The sequence below is a fragment of the Mus musculus genome, chromosome 11, assembly GCF_000001635.26.
Source record: "Mus musculus strain C57BL/6J chromosome 11, GRCm38.p6 C57BL/6J".
NCBI lineage: Eukaryota > Metazoa > Chordata > Mammalia > Rodentia > Muridae > Mus > Mus musculus.
This window is the reverse complement of record NC_000077.6, coordinates 70,426,485-70,441,807: the sequence shown is the minus strand read 5'-3', so window position 1 is coordinate 70,441,807 and position 15,323 is coordinate 70,426,485. Positions and strand designations below refer to the sequence as shown.

The 15,323-nt window shown below is 50.1% G+C and overlaps 1 protein-coding gene, 1 non-coding gene and 2 pseudogenes across 7 annotated transcripts; 1 reads left to right on the top strand and 3 right to left on the bottom strand.

Annotated features, from left to right (window-relative positions):
- Positions 1-979: 979 nt before the first annotated feature.
- On the bottom strand, positions 980-9,323 carry Arrb2 (arrestin, beta 2). Of its 6 annotated transcripts, none has more exons than NM_001271359.1 (16): positions 9,055-9,228; positions 6,236-6,266; positions 5,585-5,645; positions 5,433-5,477; positions 5,051-5,247; positions 4,880-4,939; positions 4,431-4,498; positions 4,099-4,237; positions 3,780-3,864; positions 3,417-3,489; positions 3,023-3,160; positions 2,253-2,336; positions 2,067-2,146; positions 1,903-1,990; positions 1,533-1,644; positions 980-1,052 (listed from the first exon to the last, which is right to left on the bottom strand). In NM_001271359.1, the coding sequence occupies exons 1-15, from the start codon at positions 9,075-9,077 to the stop codon at positions 1,551-1,553; spliced, it is 1,266 nt and encodes a 421-aa protein (NP_001258288.1). In that variant the 5' UTR covers positions 9,078-9,228; the 3' UTR covers positions 980-1,052; positions 1,533-1,550. The 6 variants fall into 6 exon arrangements, 4 of the variants coding, with proteins under 4 accessions (NP_001258288.1, NP_001258289.1, NP_001258287.1 ...); NM_001271360.1 differs by having other exon boundaries at positions 1,903-1,957; NM_001271358.1 differs by having other exon boundaries at positions 980-1,644.
- Positions 3,490-3,553, bottom strand: Mir7115 (microRNA 7115). The gene has a single exon (NR_106064.1). It is a non-coding gene; the product is annotated as a microRNA 7115 (primary transcript).
- On the top strand, positions 12,255-12,792 carry Gm12314 (predicted gene 12314; annotated as a pseudogene).
- On the bottom strand, positions 14,830-15,323 carry Gm12313 (annotated as a pseudogene).

Here is a 15,323-nt window from a genome sequence, read left to right as displayed (position 1 = left end):
GCAGAGGACTTCCAGGTCTGTGTTCATTCAGAGATGATGCACCTAACCCTCAAGACACTGGAGGCCCCAGGGAGTTTAGAGGTCAGGTGAGGAGGAGGTGTGGGATATGGAACAGTCGGATGGTAGATGGGGAGGGTGGGGGGTGGAATATGGAGTGTAAAAACTGAATTACAAATAAAATTAAATTAAAAAAAAGTTTCCGTAAGATCAGACTATACGGGGGGCTGGAGAGATGGCTCAGCGGGTAAGAGCACTGACTGCTCTTCTGAAGATCCTGAGTTCAAATCCCAGCAACCACATGGTGGCTCACAGCCATCTGTAATGAAATCTGATGCCCTCTTCTGGGGTGTTTGAAGACAGCTACAGTGTACTTACATATAAAAAATAAATAAATCTTTTAAAAAAAAAAAAGATCAGACTATACAGGCAGGCCTACAAGGATTTTTCTTAAGTGACTGATGTAAGAGGGCCAGCCCATTGTGGATGGTGTCACCCGTGGGCAGGTAGTCCTGGGTTCTATAAGAAAGCAGGCAGAACAGGTTATCGAGTGCAAGATAGCAGCAGCACTTCTCCATGGCCTCTCCATCAGCTCCTGCCTCTAGGTTCCAAACTTGTTTGAGTTCCTGTCCTGAAGTCTTTCACTGATGAGCTATGATGTAGAAGTATAAGCCAAATTAACCCTTTCCTCCCCAAGCTGCTTTGGTCATGGTACTTCATCACAGCAATAGCAACCCTAACTAAGACCAAGGTTACCCCCAGGAGTTGCACTGGGTGATGAGAAATGTCTGTTGAGGGTTGCTAACTCCTTTCCCCTCAGCCTGCCTTTGGCCCTCACAGTTGAGGAGCCTGTCCTTCCCTGCCCAGTCCAGGAGCATCTAGTCTTCAGGGAAGTTAGTTATTATTTTCCCTGCAAAAGACTAAGTTTACTTTGTGGCTTTACCAGCCTCGATCGCGAGTGTGCACAGACCAAGCCAAGTTTCAATATTTACCTTGGAACACTGGCATAGCACAGTCATCCAGCAAACATTTATTGATAACCCAAGTAAGGTACCCTGCAGATGTAGAAAAAAGCATCATGGATGGGTACACTGGACACCCCTTAAACTCCGCTGACAGAACACATACACATTCATGCCTATTAAAAGGTTTATTTCTTCCCTATGCTCAGAAACAAAGAAATGGCCTTGCTCACCCCTCCCCAAAGTCTCGTCTTCAAGGATTGGGAGGCAGAAGTGGTGACTGGGGGCGAGTTGGTGTGAGGCCAAACATGGGCGTTCTTTCTACACCTTTTCTCTACATTCACTCCTTGCGTTCACTGTTCCCTTCCCAAAACTTTAGGTGTGTACACAGCTTGCCGCCCTAGGGAGCGGGGCTGGGGCAGCGAGCTGAAGTCAGAAGATTAATGCCCACTTTCAACAAGTGATGGGTCCAGTGTGTATCTCGGGTGGACAGACGGACAGACGGGGAAGGAGGAGAGGCTGGGACCCTCCCACCCTCGAGGGCCGTGGGACCTGAGTCCTGCCCGCCCCTACCTCTCCCAGCCCCTCGTCCTAGCAAAACTGGTCATCACAGTCATCATCCTTCATTCCCTTCAGCCGGAGCCGGGCAAAGTCCTCAAACACGATGTCATCGTCTGTGGCATAGCTTGGTGAGAGTGAGGAGGAGATGTAATAAAAGCTTCTGACCCTTCCTTGGGCCTCCCACTCTGCCTTCCTCCCACCCCATCCTAGAGTCAAGCACTTAAGCGGTAAAAGACCCAGAGGGGTTCACAGGAGACCCAGGGCAGTAGCCACAGCCTCTATAAGCAGGAGGAAACGACCCACAAGGTAGGGGGGTGGATCTGAATGGCATGGGAATCTCTATCCTAGAGGATCAATGAAGAAGGCAGGGGGTGTTTCTTACTTGGTATCGAATTCGATGAGGTTGGTATCCACAGGCACGTCTGTTTCCCGGGGGGCTGAAGGGCAGAGAAGGGGTGGGTGGATGGGCGCTGAAAGGACCATCACTTCTCCACTGACCCTGGCTCAGCTCCTCTCTGCGGGGCTCAGCGTGTGGGTGGCACTCACCTGACTGGGGTCTGGGAAGGGTGATGTGGTCATGGGGCTTGGGGTGCATTAGGACGAAGGGTAGCTCCACGGAGACATCTCTGCGGGAGGGAGAGGAGCTGTGTGAAGAGGACAACTACCACAACCCATGGATCCACAGAGAACCCGGTGGCCCTGCACATCCCCCCACCCCCACGCTGTACTCACCCGCCTCGAGACACCACCAGCTTCACCTTGACCCTGTAGGATACCAGGATCCCCAGCACCTCCTTGTTGGCTCCCTCCTTCACACTGCATTTGGGAGGAGGGAAGCTGAGGTCAGGGATCCAGGGCTCCTGCGGCACCAGCTATGCAGACATGGCCATACAGGCTCATGGCATCCTGGATGCAGAATCTCCTGGGGCCTCATCTCTGCCACTCACAGGGGTGCTTTGGTCTGCAGCACAGCACGTGCAGCCCCCTTTACCTAGTTCTCTTTGTGTCTCTTCTCGCCGTGTGGGCCTGGGAGGTGGTGTCGTGTGTACCCAGTGCAGAGGCAACAACTGGGTGAAGCTCTGGCCTTTCCAGGGCTACACATGCCCAAGGCCACAGTGACACATCACAATTTCTCATGCACACTGGGGACCATCCCACCTGTCCTTCAGTTTGCAGGTCTCTCTGCCTGGAGCCATCCACAATGCCTCCTTCCTCTGGGTCCTTCACTTAAAATCAGCACACCCCACCCCTTCCTCTACTTTCTCTGCCGTACTCTATCTCTCTCTACTTTATACAGCTCTGTTTAACACTTGTTCCTAACACCCTATCTAGTTTACCACTTATCTAATTGTCTGTCTTCCCTCCCTTAGAATGTGAGAAGTTTTTGTCATTTCTGTTCACTGATACCTTCCTGGCACCCAGCACAGAGCCTGGCACGAGGCCTGCTCTCAGCGGAAGCCTGTCCCCTGTCCCCTGTCCCCCACCCCCCTCTCCCCTCTCACATGGTGCTGGAAGCCAGGTTGGTGTCTTCATGTTTGAGCTGCCCATCCAAGGCAAGGCCACGCTTCTCTCGGTTGTCACTGAGCAGCGGGGTGATGGTGTACACCTTGCAGAACGTGGAACTAGGAGACACCTGGTCACTGGGGGGTGGGGTGGGGTGGGGGGTTGGGAACAAGATTGTTGGAGAGCCTGGGCTAGGGGAGGCTCATCTTACCACCCTCAGGCAGTCTCTCCTCCCTCACTGTCCATTTGGGCACAGATTAGGAGGGGGTAGGTTCTGGTTCAACCTGTTCGAGAGAGTTAACAGCTTGGAGCCCCCTGGCTATAGAGACACCCTTAGAAGTGAGATGGGTTCTGAAGACCGGCGCTTGGGTCCCACCTCTAACCCTTACTCACTCTTGTTCTAGCTGAGCCACGGGACACTTGTACTGCGCGGTGCTGAAGAGGCAAATGTCGGCGTACTGTCTCACTGTGGGGGCAGGGGACCAAGTGGCTTTGGGTGACACAGACAATTCGGCACCACAACCCCCGACCACATGGTGGAAACCCCATGGGGGCAGCACACCTCCACCTTCCACCCCTGGCCAACAGACCTACTATAGTAAACACTAGGGCCATGTATCTCTTCTGGAACAGACTCAATTCTTTATGGCCCGGTAGGTTTCCCACACTGCGACACGGCCTGGGCTGACATGGCAGCAGCAGCCTTTCTAAGTAGGGACTTCCTTCCCTATCCCCATGCCCACCCCCACCTCCTACCAGACACTCTGATCTTCTTGACGGTCTTGGCAGAATTGTTGGTGACATGGACGTTGACATTAAGGGGCTCCCCGTGGTAGTACAGCTTTTGAAGAGAAGAGATTGCATCGCTTGTACCTGTTTTTTTTTTTACTGACCCCACTGGCCTGCTCCACCCCCAACTCCTACCCACAGTACCTCTACCCAAGTAAGGCAATAGCCTTAAGAAAAAAAAAAACAACAAAAAGCCTCCCAAATCACCATCTTGCCTGTGGCTTCACCCCTCCTCCCAGGAGTCTGGCCTGCTTTGTGACATCTTTGTCACCCTCTCACACCTCACCTCTTTGTCCAGGGAAGCCTCTAGGTGGAGGGACCTCCGGTCAGACATGAGGAAGTGGCGTGTGGTTTCAGCTGAGGGCTGGGGACCGGGTGTCTCAGGAGCAAACTGTACCTTTCTGATGATAAGCCGCACAGAGTTCCTGAGTCAGGGGTTGGAGGAGGGGAAAGACTTAGATTCAAGATACCACAAGCCAATTCAGATTCCTACCTCCCACTGGGGTCTGGGGCGCTGTGAGGCTGGGTGGGAGCCGTTAAACCAGAGAGAGAGAGAGAGAGAGAGAGAGAGAGAGACAGAAAGAGAGAGAGAGTGAGTGAGAGAGCTGTTTCTCTTACCTCTTGTGACTTTTTTCTTCTATTGATTTGGCACAGAAAGCTCGAATCTCAAAGTCTACTCCACAAGCCTTGGGAAGAGGAGGAAAGGCCACCTCTTACCCAAGGCTCCCGGTACCACATCCAACACACCCCCTCCTTCCTCCTTGCTTCATTCCTGTTGGTGTGGATTTTTTGCCTCATCATGGAAACAGAGGAACTCTCTTGCCCCACTGTCTCTCTCTCTAGCCTGGCATCTGGCAGAGGCTGGCTCATGGCAGTGCACAGAGGAGACCCCATACCCAGCCAGGTACATGCAGGTCAGAGAACAGATTCAGTGACCACACACCTCCCTGGGGATACCACCCTGTCCTCAGGAGCCCCCTACACTTCACCCTCCAGCTCAGCTGTGCTTTGTGTATCTAGCTGAGCCTGGTTCTATTCACATATTGTGAGAGTCGTCCCTCCCGTACCTTCCCTGTGTCCTCTGGTCCTGGCTGCAGTGTGACGGAGCAAGGCAAATTTTGGGGTATCTGTGGCAGAGGAAAAAGGAGGCGTTTCAACTGGTAACAGGTGCCTCATCCCATGTCAATCCCAAAGAGCCCCAGACCCCAAGCCCTGCGGGAAATGGAGAGCATCCTCACCGTGAAAAAGAAGGGGTGGGCGTGTTGGCCCAACTTCTTCAGCAGTCGGTCCTGTAGGCGGGTGGGGGGCCGAGGTGGGTTGGGCATGGGGGGGAAGGCCTGGTAGGTGGCGATGAACAGATCTTTGCGGAAAGACAGGCCCAGTACATCCAGGTCTTCTCGGCCATAGCGGAAGGCACAGGTGAGGGTCACGAACACTGACAAGTAAGGGTGAGTCAGGGTGATTAGGAGAAGCCCCTTTCTTCACGGCACCCACATCCTTCTTCGGCATAACAGACTTCCCGGAATCCTATTCCCTGCCTCTGATGCTGCCTTCCTTTCCTCTCTTATCAATGTCAGCCCATCTAATGTTGTCTTCTCCCCTCCAGCATACATGTAGTACCTTTCCGGTCCTTCAAGTAGTCAGGATCCACAAGCACCACGCCATCTAGGAAAGAGAGATGGATTCATTTTCTGAAGGGGGCCACTCCCAGACCCAGGAATCACCTCCCCTCTTGCAGGGGTGATGTGTTGGTGCCATCTAGGCAAACTTACCCACAGGGTCCACTTTGTCCAGGTGATCTACAAAGTCGCGCTTGCCCAAGTACACGGTGAGCTGAGGAGGTCAAGGGTCACAGGGGAAATTGGGGAGGATGGTGGCAAGCCACCAGAGTTCTCAAAGGTGGGTGTCCTGTTCTGGGCTCCCCTTGGGTGGGTTATCAGGAAGGATTGTCTCCCAGTATGACTGGAAGGTGAGATTGGTAGAGTTTTCCAGACAACTTAGTAAAACTTTCGTTTAAGCTTTTACCTGCTTTCCACACCTCTGCCCACCCACGGAGGGTCGGTACACATAAGTGTGTGTTTATGTGTGTTTCTATGTCTTCAGGGAACACTCAGCCAGACCAGGCAGGTAGCAGCTGTCCCCACAAAGGGCTCTGAGATAAACAGCCCACAGCCTGGGAAACTATTAACTATTCCTAGCTCAGGCACCCTGGGTTGGTTTCTAAGAGAGTTACAAGCTTGCTTAGGAACCCAGACCCCACCCAGCCCTGTGGCTTCTTCAGACTGCGGCAAGGGGCTTAAGGAGGGAAGGAAGTCAGTCTGCTTTTAGCTGTCACAGGAAGTGGGGAGCAAAGGCTTGGGGATCATCGAGGGCTTTGATCGGGCCCAGGGAGGATCAAAGGGTAAGCATCGAGGGGGACTCACCTTGCAGTTAGGGCTCGACTTCTTGAAGACCCTAACAAAACAGAAAGGAAGACCCCACTGCCTCCCTTAGGCTGGGCAAGGACCACCACACCAGGACTTATCCCTCCCCAGCCTGAGAAGGGAATTCAGCCTGGATCCCTGCCCTACCCTTCCCACTGCTTTTTTATAAAGTCCCAGTATTTCCCACATGGCAGCCCCTCGAAGCCAACTGTCAGGGCGAGCGAGCCTTTGCTCCTTTGCTGTTCGATGCTACATAACTCACTCCTCCTCTTACAATAATGGCCACTAGCTACCCCAGGAACTACCCAGGCTCTCCTCCCCAGGGGACCCTCTCCAAAACTGAGAGCGAACTGGATGGATACACACTGTCTGGGTCACACCTAACACCCCTCCCCACCCCCCTTTTTTGACCTTGGCCTTCGTATGTAACTCTGGCTAGCGTGGATCTTGACATATAGACCAGGCTGGCCCCAACTCAGATCCATTTGTCCCTGCCTCCTTGGTGCGAGGATGAAAGGCACAAACCATCACACTCAGATAATCTTTTCAACTGACCTCTAGCTTCAGGGACCCATACAGTGACTCCCGGAGCAGAGCCTAGTCTCTGCCCCTCAGATGGTTTTTGCCCAAGTCTGACTATTTCGTGAACCTCCAACAGCCTCGCAGCTTAAAAAAAAATCCACTGTGGTCCCAACACAGCAGCATCCTATGGCAAAGATGGTGATGCGGCTAACATGGTACAGGGGGGCTGCTCTGTTCCAACTGCATCTATTGCTCTTATAGCCCAATGGCTGAGACTGAAACATCCCTGTTTTACATCGAACAAGAATTCTGTCAAAGGTCACAGAGAATGTACAGGGTGGGACTCGGATATAAACTTAAGGAAGGTACCTTGGCTTCAAGACCCTGTTCTCAACCACTACATAGTGGCGGCGCTTGCCTGTCACAGTTTGTCAAGTCAAAGGGGATTTTTTTACACGGGTACTGCAACAACCTAAGCCTAGACTCCACCCGCTGCTGGGAGCATTAGTAGGAAACTGTCTAGTGACCCCAGGGCTCTGGCTACTCGGTGGCTTATTCTTCCAAGTGTCATTCTGCCCCCTGTGAGGCATGCTGCCCCAGGGGCAATTCCTGGGAAAGGACCCCAGGTAACACACTGAATAATGCCCCGTGTTCCATCCTCCCTTCAAGCACCATGTAAATGTCTGCTCAGAAAACCACTTGTCTCTTCCTCCCCAAAAGCCAAGCTGTCCATACATCACAGGGTCATACTTAGGGTCATATGGCATATACATAGGGCGCCCCTACGTATCCCCAAGTAATAAGGCACATTGGGACATGGTGGCAGTTAGAACAATCACTCTAATTTCTGTCCCAATTAGGGCTGACAGCTCAGACATCACCTAGGCTGGCTAGCTCTTCTACCTCTGGTTTCTTCCTGCCCTGTATTTTCCCCCAATGGGAGCCCTGACAGAGCCTGTGACAGCCATAACCAGTGTGTCTCAGGCAATTGCCCTGGGGTAACTACAGAGCATCTGCTCTCTACATCTTCCCCAGCCACCTCTTGCCTGGTTAGGGAGCGGGCAGTGGGCACATACTGAGGCTGGCCAAGGAGGCAGAGTAAGGGAATGACCAGGGAGGTACCCAGCTTGGGGGGGGGGGTGCAGCTAAAGCAGATGCCTCTTAGCACTTCCTGCCATTCTCTCCATTTCCTGTGGCCCAGAATTTGATGAGATGGTAGGGAATTATGCCAAGTCAGCAGTCTTTCTCTGGACCATCTACCCCCTCCCTGAAGTACACAACGGAAATTTGGGGGCCTCCCCCCAAGTAAGTGACTTCCCCTTTCTCTGGGGTGTTTAACCTCAAATCCAGGAGGTCAGTCTTCCCTGTGGACATCTCTCTCAGATATTGGTCTTCTTAATGCTGAGATGCCTACTTTCTCATACTCTAAGGGCAGTGGGAGTGGTGGGGTTGATCCCATGTTTTGCAGAAGTCACTGCTCATAATCAGGCCCTTATTCTTGGTCCTCTCCGGCTTGAGGCACATAGCCCCTACCTATTCTTTAGCTCTTGCTCCTTTGGAACTCAAGCATTCACCCCATGTCCTCTTGGGGGTGTTGGGTCACAACAGGAAGTGGATTTTGCTATAGACCAAAAAAGAGAACTCTGGTATCAGTGGAAGGAAGGAGCTTCGATTGCACAGAGAACATCCGGGGAGAGGATGTGTGTCCAGGGGAGATACTACCTCTCCCCTCCACCCCCAGGAGAGGAATACAGTCCAATTTCAGCGAGGGTCCCTACACACTCTTCTCTCTCAAGAAGAAGCTGTTGCTCCTAGCAACCTAGAAGGCAGAAGTTTGGTAGCAGAGCTATCGGGCCCTTGGGACAGGTGGGAGCAATCAGACTGTGGGGTATTGGGCAGGAGGCTTTCCATTGGTTGGGCACGAGTCTAGGGGAATCCCTTCCCAGCATCCAGTCTCCCAGCACACAACCCCTCGGGGCCGGCCACCTGCTCCTCCTTCCTCCGCCCTTGCATCACAGCCTGCACAGAGAACCCAGTAGTCCGACTCCTACATCTCTGCGAGAACCCAGGCGTGGGTTTCCCGATCCCCATCAGGTCTTGCTTTTTGCAGGAGCCCTAGCACGCACGCTCCACTCCAATATCTCAAGGACCAAGGCTTGCGGCCCCGGACCGCTACCCTCTAGGGACCCAGGCGTCCGGCCCCGGGGTTTCTTCCCCGGTGTCCTTGTCTGTGGATCAACCTGGCACACCCCACGAGCAGCCGCCCATGCCCCGCGGCACGGCCCCACCTCCCTTACCTGGTCCCGGGTTTTTCTCCCATGGTGCGCGCGCGCTCGCCGCCCTCCGCCCGCCGGGTTCGCGGCTCGCTCGCAGCCTCCTCGCCTGCTGCCAGGTCCCCGCTCCTCCCCGCGCCACTGCGCACGCGCGTCCTCACTCTTTCTCCTCCTTCCCCTCCCCTCGCGGTCTGGGTCTCGGGGAGCCGGGGCCAGCTGCGTCAGCCGGATCCCGCGCGCCGCGGCGCAGCCCGCCCTCCTCGAGCTGGCTCCGCCCCACGCCTCCGCCCTCCGTTTCCCTCGGGGAAGCCTCCCCGCGCCGTCCCTACTCCCGATCTCCCCGCCCCTCCTCAAGCTTTTAGAACTAGATTGGGCCCCTTTAAAAGCAGGCGGCCGCCTTCGAGGAGATTAGAAGCAGCTGATTGGCCGTTGGTATCCGTAGCCCTGCAGGGATACCTCCCCTTTGTTTGCTTTCACTGTAGTGGAGGAGGGACGGGATCGAGGGGGCGGTGGGAATGAGCTCAAGTGCTGTCTAGTTCTGAGGGCCAAGGGCTGCCCACGTGGATGCACCGTATCAGTTGCGTGATGATGCTTGCTTTGGGACGCGCTGCTCATCCCTGAGCTTGCAGCCTCGTTTGGCCTGCCTTTCCCGCGTTCTTGTGGTCTTCAGCTCCCCCTGGTGTATCGTCTTTGATTTTTTTTTTTTTTTTTTTTTTTTTTTTTTTTTTTGTGCAGGGTCAAACATTAAAACATTTTTCAGACCTTGTCATCTCGACTGTCTATCCTAGCTATCATTCACCCACTCCATCCATCTCTTATTTTCTTCATCCTTCCCTCCCTCTCCATTTCGTGTTAGTCATTGTGCCAAGCCATCGGGACCAAACATGAATTATCATGGCCTAACTTTCCTGGGATCTTTGAGACATAGGAACAGGTATTATATTATGCTCCCAGGAATGCTATAATAGAGGTATGACTCAGAACATCAAGCAACTAAAAGCCCAAAAGCCTTTGCTTGGCCAGCGTGGGGGAGGAGGGAGTGCAGTCACTCACTCCATTGGATGGGAAATTTGAGGACAGACATTCTGAAGGATGGGCAGAAGTGGGGAAAGGACATTCTTTATAGACGAGTGCTTGTGGGTTAGATGGCAGGAGGCAGAGAGCTGCAGACTGTGGAAGGAAGAGACTGCGGAAGGCTTTGTATAGCAGGTGAAAGAAAGAGCCTGAGGATCTGTAGTGTTTATCTAATTTAATGTAATGTAATTTTCTGCTAAGGCCTCACGCATGCTTGGTAAGGACTCACCACTAAGCTCTGTCTTTAATCGCAGCCCAGCAATGATTTGATTGGATTTTGTTTTTCACCAGAGGAATGTCGAGATGGGATTTCTCTTTTCCGGTAACACAGAGCATAGCAAGACCGCTAGAAGATAAGCTAGTCAAGGGAAAACGATGAACAGGGAGTGGAGGGGGAACAGAGGGGCCATATTAGAGGTTCGTTGCTGGGGCAACATTGACTGGGTTTGGCAGAGGGTGAAAAGGGTGACTGACAGAGACAGGTTTTTCTCCTCTTCGGTCTCTTCCTTCTACTCTTACCCATTTCCCCTCAGTGGAATACCTTCATGCCTCTCTCTCCACTTTTCTCCATTTGAAAAACAATGTACACGAGAAAAAAAAATCTCAGATCATCTTTAATTTTTAAACATAGACCTTGTTTAACACCTGCTTACCCCTCCCCCGTTCTATTGTCACATTTTAAGTCTGCTCTTTCATTGTTACAATGTGTTACACTTTATGTGTCTGAGTGCTAGCCTGCATGTAAGCATGGTCATCACCATTTGTGTGCACAGTGCCTATGGAGGTATCAGATCCCCTGGAACTAGAGTTACAGGCAGTTATAAACCTCCACGTGGGTGCTAGAAAGTGAACCCAGATCCTCTGTGAGAACAAAAAGTGCTCTTAACCACTGAGCCATCTCTTCAGCCCCAATATGATTCTTTGAGACAAGGTCTCACTCTATAGCCCTGGGTGGCCTGGAACTCACAGGGGTCCCCCTGCCTCTGCCTCCTGAAGCAACACAGTCAGCTTAAATGTACTCGAGTTCTTAACAGTAAGCTTTTTGACTCATGAATTTATTCAGATTTGACCCTTGCTAAAGATCATGTTCAGAGGTAAGGCAGTCTATAGCTAAAGTGGAATTTGGGGGCAAGGGTCGTAGTTTAGTTGTCAGGGTGCTCGCCTAGCAATCATAAAACCCTTGTGGGAAGCTAGAGAGATGGCTCAGTGATTAAGAGCACTGAATACTCTTCCAGAGGAGCCGGATTCAATTCCTAGTACCCACAGCTCACAGCTGTCTGTAACTCCAACATCTGACACCCTCACCCAGACACACACGCAGGGGAAACACCAGTGCACATAAAATTAAAAATAAAAACAAAAACCTCATATTGGATCTCTGGCAAAACTGGGTGTGGTGGTGAGTGGGGGATCAAAAAGCCAAGGTCATACTCAGCCACATATCAAGTTTGAATTAGTTTGGGCTAATTGAGACTTTGTCTCAAACACACACACACACCAACAAAATATAATCAACAACAATATCAATAAAATAATGAGCTTTTGTCTACAGCAAGGAGAAAGACAATGGTCAGTACAGCATGAAATCTGTATAGCTTAGTGGGTAAATGCACTTAATGTCAACTCTAATGACCTGCTTGCGTTCAATCCCCAGGATTTACACGGTGGAAGGAGAGACCCAATCCCTATTCCCCACCCCCACCCTCACACACAAGTTGGTCTCTGACAGCCACACAGCCACACAAATGCCATGGCTTGAAGGCCCCTGTTACACAAACACACAATTAATACAAGTGCTACTTAAAAAATAAAGTTCAGGGAATGATGCCATCCATGGTGGAAGAGTCTTCACACCTCAATCAACCTAATACAACTATTCTTGCATAGGCAGACAATAGAAGATATGATTGTAGATCACTTCTCAGATGAGTAGATCTCATCAAATTGACAACTGAGATTAACCACCATATTGTTGTTGTTGTTGACTGTCCTGGAACTCACCCTGTAGACCAGGCTGGCCTTGAACTCAGAGATTTACCTGCCGCTGTTTTCAGAGTGCTAGGATCAAAGGTATGCACCACCACTGCCTCACTATATTCTTTAATTTTAAAGGTATGAGAGAAAATCATGTTTTTCCAGAGAAGGTGAAGATGGCTTTGGCCTGGACTGCAGCCATGAGAATCTGGTGGCTGCAAAGGGTGAGGTGCCGCTGGCAGCCTGGAAAGTGTCCCACATAACCAAGGACATGCTGTCATGGCCGTATCCTAGGGCCCCAGAAGAACAGGCCAAGACACCAAGAAGTATAATATGCACATGGAAGACTAGGACAAACTGCATGGGAATGATGGCAGGGTATGGTGACTCTCTGAAGCGCCCTGATCACAAACAACATGACAGGGATCCATGGCATGAACGGGACCTCTCAGACCTGAGGTTGAACTGTGATGGATTCACGCACTGGGACCTAGTAGATGAGGAATCATGTGGACATGTCCCCTCCACCTGTTTCTTGGAATGTCACGAGTAAGCAGCTCTTCAGCTTTGTGGCACTCATGATTTTCATGTTCTGGGTGGGAGAGACTTTCCTCATCCCCAGCCTTTGGGGACAAAGCAGTACTCTTAGATATGAACCTGGAAGGAAGCAGCAATCTTCCCAAAGAACCTGAGCCGGTGACTCACGAGGAGATTGGAGAAGGCTTCATGGGCGTTTGTGCCCTCTAACTAGAACACCCTCACTCCTAGAGATTTAACCTTAATGAATAATTAACTTCATATGAAATGAATAATTTAACCTTAATGAATAATCCTTAATAAGATTCAGAAAGAAAAGGCTGTTCCATTCTGGTACTTTCACTGTTCAGCACTCCCCCTTGTCCTTCTGTTCCTCGTCCCTCTGGGCCCCTCCCCCTCCCCATACTCTGCCTCCTGGTTTCATAGTTTATATATCCATATTGTTAAGTCTAGATACTGCATATGGGAGACAATCTGCAATATTTGTCTTTCTTCCTATCATCCTCTTTCCCCCACTCTCCCCTCCCTTTACATGTCTTTCAACATACAGTTTTCCCTTTACTTCCATGTCATTAAATACATACACATGCATTCACACATACATACACTCACACATACACACATGCACATATTCACATACATATATATGTACATACATACATACACATACACATATATAATACATACACTGACTATGAGAAAAAATATATTTGTCTTCCTGCGTCTGGCTTATTTCACTCAATATTGGTGGTTTTCAATCTGTGGGTCCCAACCTGTTTGGGGGTCAAACAACCCTTTCACAGCAGTCATATATCAGATATATTAAATATCAGATATTTACATTATGACTCATAACAATAGCAAAACAAAAGTTATGAAGTAGCAGTGAAAATGTTATGGGGCAGGAGAGATGGCTCAGTGGTTAAGAGCACTGGCTGCTCTTCCAGAGGTTCAGTTCCCAGTAACTCATGGTGGCTCACAGTCATCTGTAATGGAATCTGATTCCCTCTTCTGGTGTGCATGAAAACCAGAGCACTCATATACATAGAAAGAGAGGGGGGGGGGAGAAAGGAAGGAAGGGAGAAAGGAAGGAAGGAAGGAAGGAAGGAAGGAAGGAAGGAAGGAAGGAAGGAAGGAAGGAAGGAATTTTGTGGTTGGGGTCGCCTCAACACGAGGCAATGCACTTCTGTATTTGCTGAAGCATTAGGAAGATTGAGAACCCCTGCTCAATATGTTCATATCCAGTTTGATATAGTTCCCTACAAATTACATAATTTCATTGTTCTTTACAGCTGCATAAACCAAATAGGTTGGTTCCACATGTTGGCTACTGTGAATATCCACTGTGAATACTGCTACAATAAATGTGGATGTGCCAGTATCTCTGTTGGATGTGACCTTAGCCCAGAAGTGGTATGTTTGGATCATACAACAGATACAAGAGTTGTAGTTTTAGTTTTTTTGAGAAATCTCCATGTGGATTTCTTCAGGGGCTACACAATTTATACACCACCACCACCACCATGCAAATGTCTCGTTTCTTCTGCAGCCTACCAGTTTGCTGCCATGTCCTTTCTTGATGACAGCCCTTTTGAGAAAGGTAAGATGGAATCTCAATACTCCAACACACAATGCTCTGTGTGTGTGTGTGTGTGTGTGTGTGTGTGTGTGTGTGTGTGTGTGTGTAAGCCAGAGGTCAACCTCAGATCTCATTCCCTAGAAGTCTTGTTTTTTGAGGTAGGGTCTCTAACTAAAACTTGGGGCTCCCTGATTGGTCTCAGCTGCTGGTCAGCCAGCCTCGGGGATCCATCATCTCTGCCTTCTAAGGCTTTCAAGCACCTGCCACGGTCCCTGGCTTTTATTCGGGTATTGAACTCACATCCTCACTATGCAAGAGCAGCTTTTCAGTGGCTAGTTCTTTAGTTCCTCAACGAGGTTTTAATTTGCATTTACCTGAAGGATAAGGGTGCTAAATATTTGTTGACTATTTATTTGTATTTCTTCTTTGGAGAACTGCATGCTCATTTTATTTGCCTATTATTGACTGAATGCTTTGTTTTATTTTATGTTTAATATTTGAGGGTTTTTTCTATGAAAGGGTATTTTTATTTTTCTCCCCGCATAACATCTTAATGAATATACCATTTGCATTTTCTCAGCTGGCAAATAAGACCCAAAACAAAATTCCCTTGCTGCTCAGAGAATCACGAGCGCTCACCTGTCTTTGGGAGGATTCAGGTTCTTAGGATGTTGGTGGTACTGGCCATGTGGGTACCGGTGATGCTTTATAGTGAAGAACACCTTGCTGAGTCATTCTATCACGGGCCCTTGCTCAAGCTGTTCTTCTAATTTGGTTTTCAGCACTTGTTCCTGTGTGTTTCTTCATTATTATGCAAACGATCTGGTTGAGGGATAGGTTTGGTGTGTTCATACAGGATGTCCACAGTAGGGTGACAGCACACTATTGTCCCACTGTCAGAAGTTGAAACGAGCTCTGCCTTTCAACTGTAGTCATCTGAAGGAGAAGAATACATAGATTTATGAAAAACATTAGATAGACCTCCATTTTGGATTGGAAAGAAATGCTTCCTGTCCTGTTTGGGGTTGTCATTTGCCCACTGTACTGCAGCTGCCCTGATCCTTACTAAGTGATTTGAAAAAAGATACTGTGAAGAGAAACTGCCTCTAAAATCTGTTTCCAGGCACAT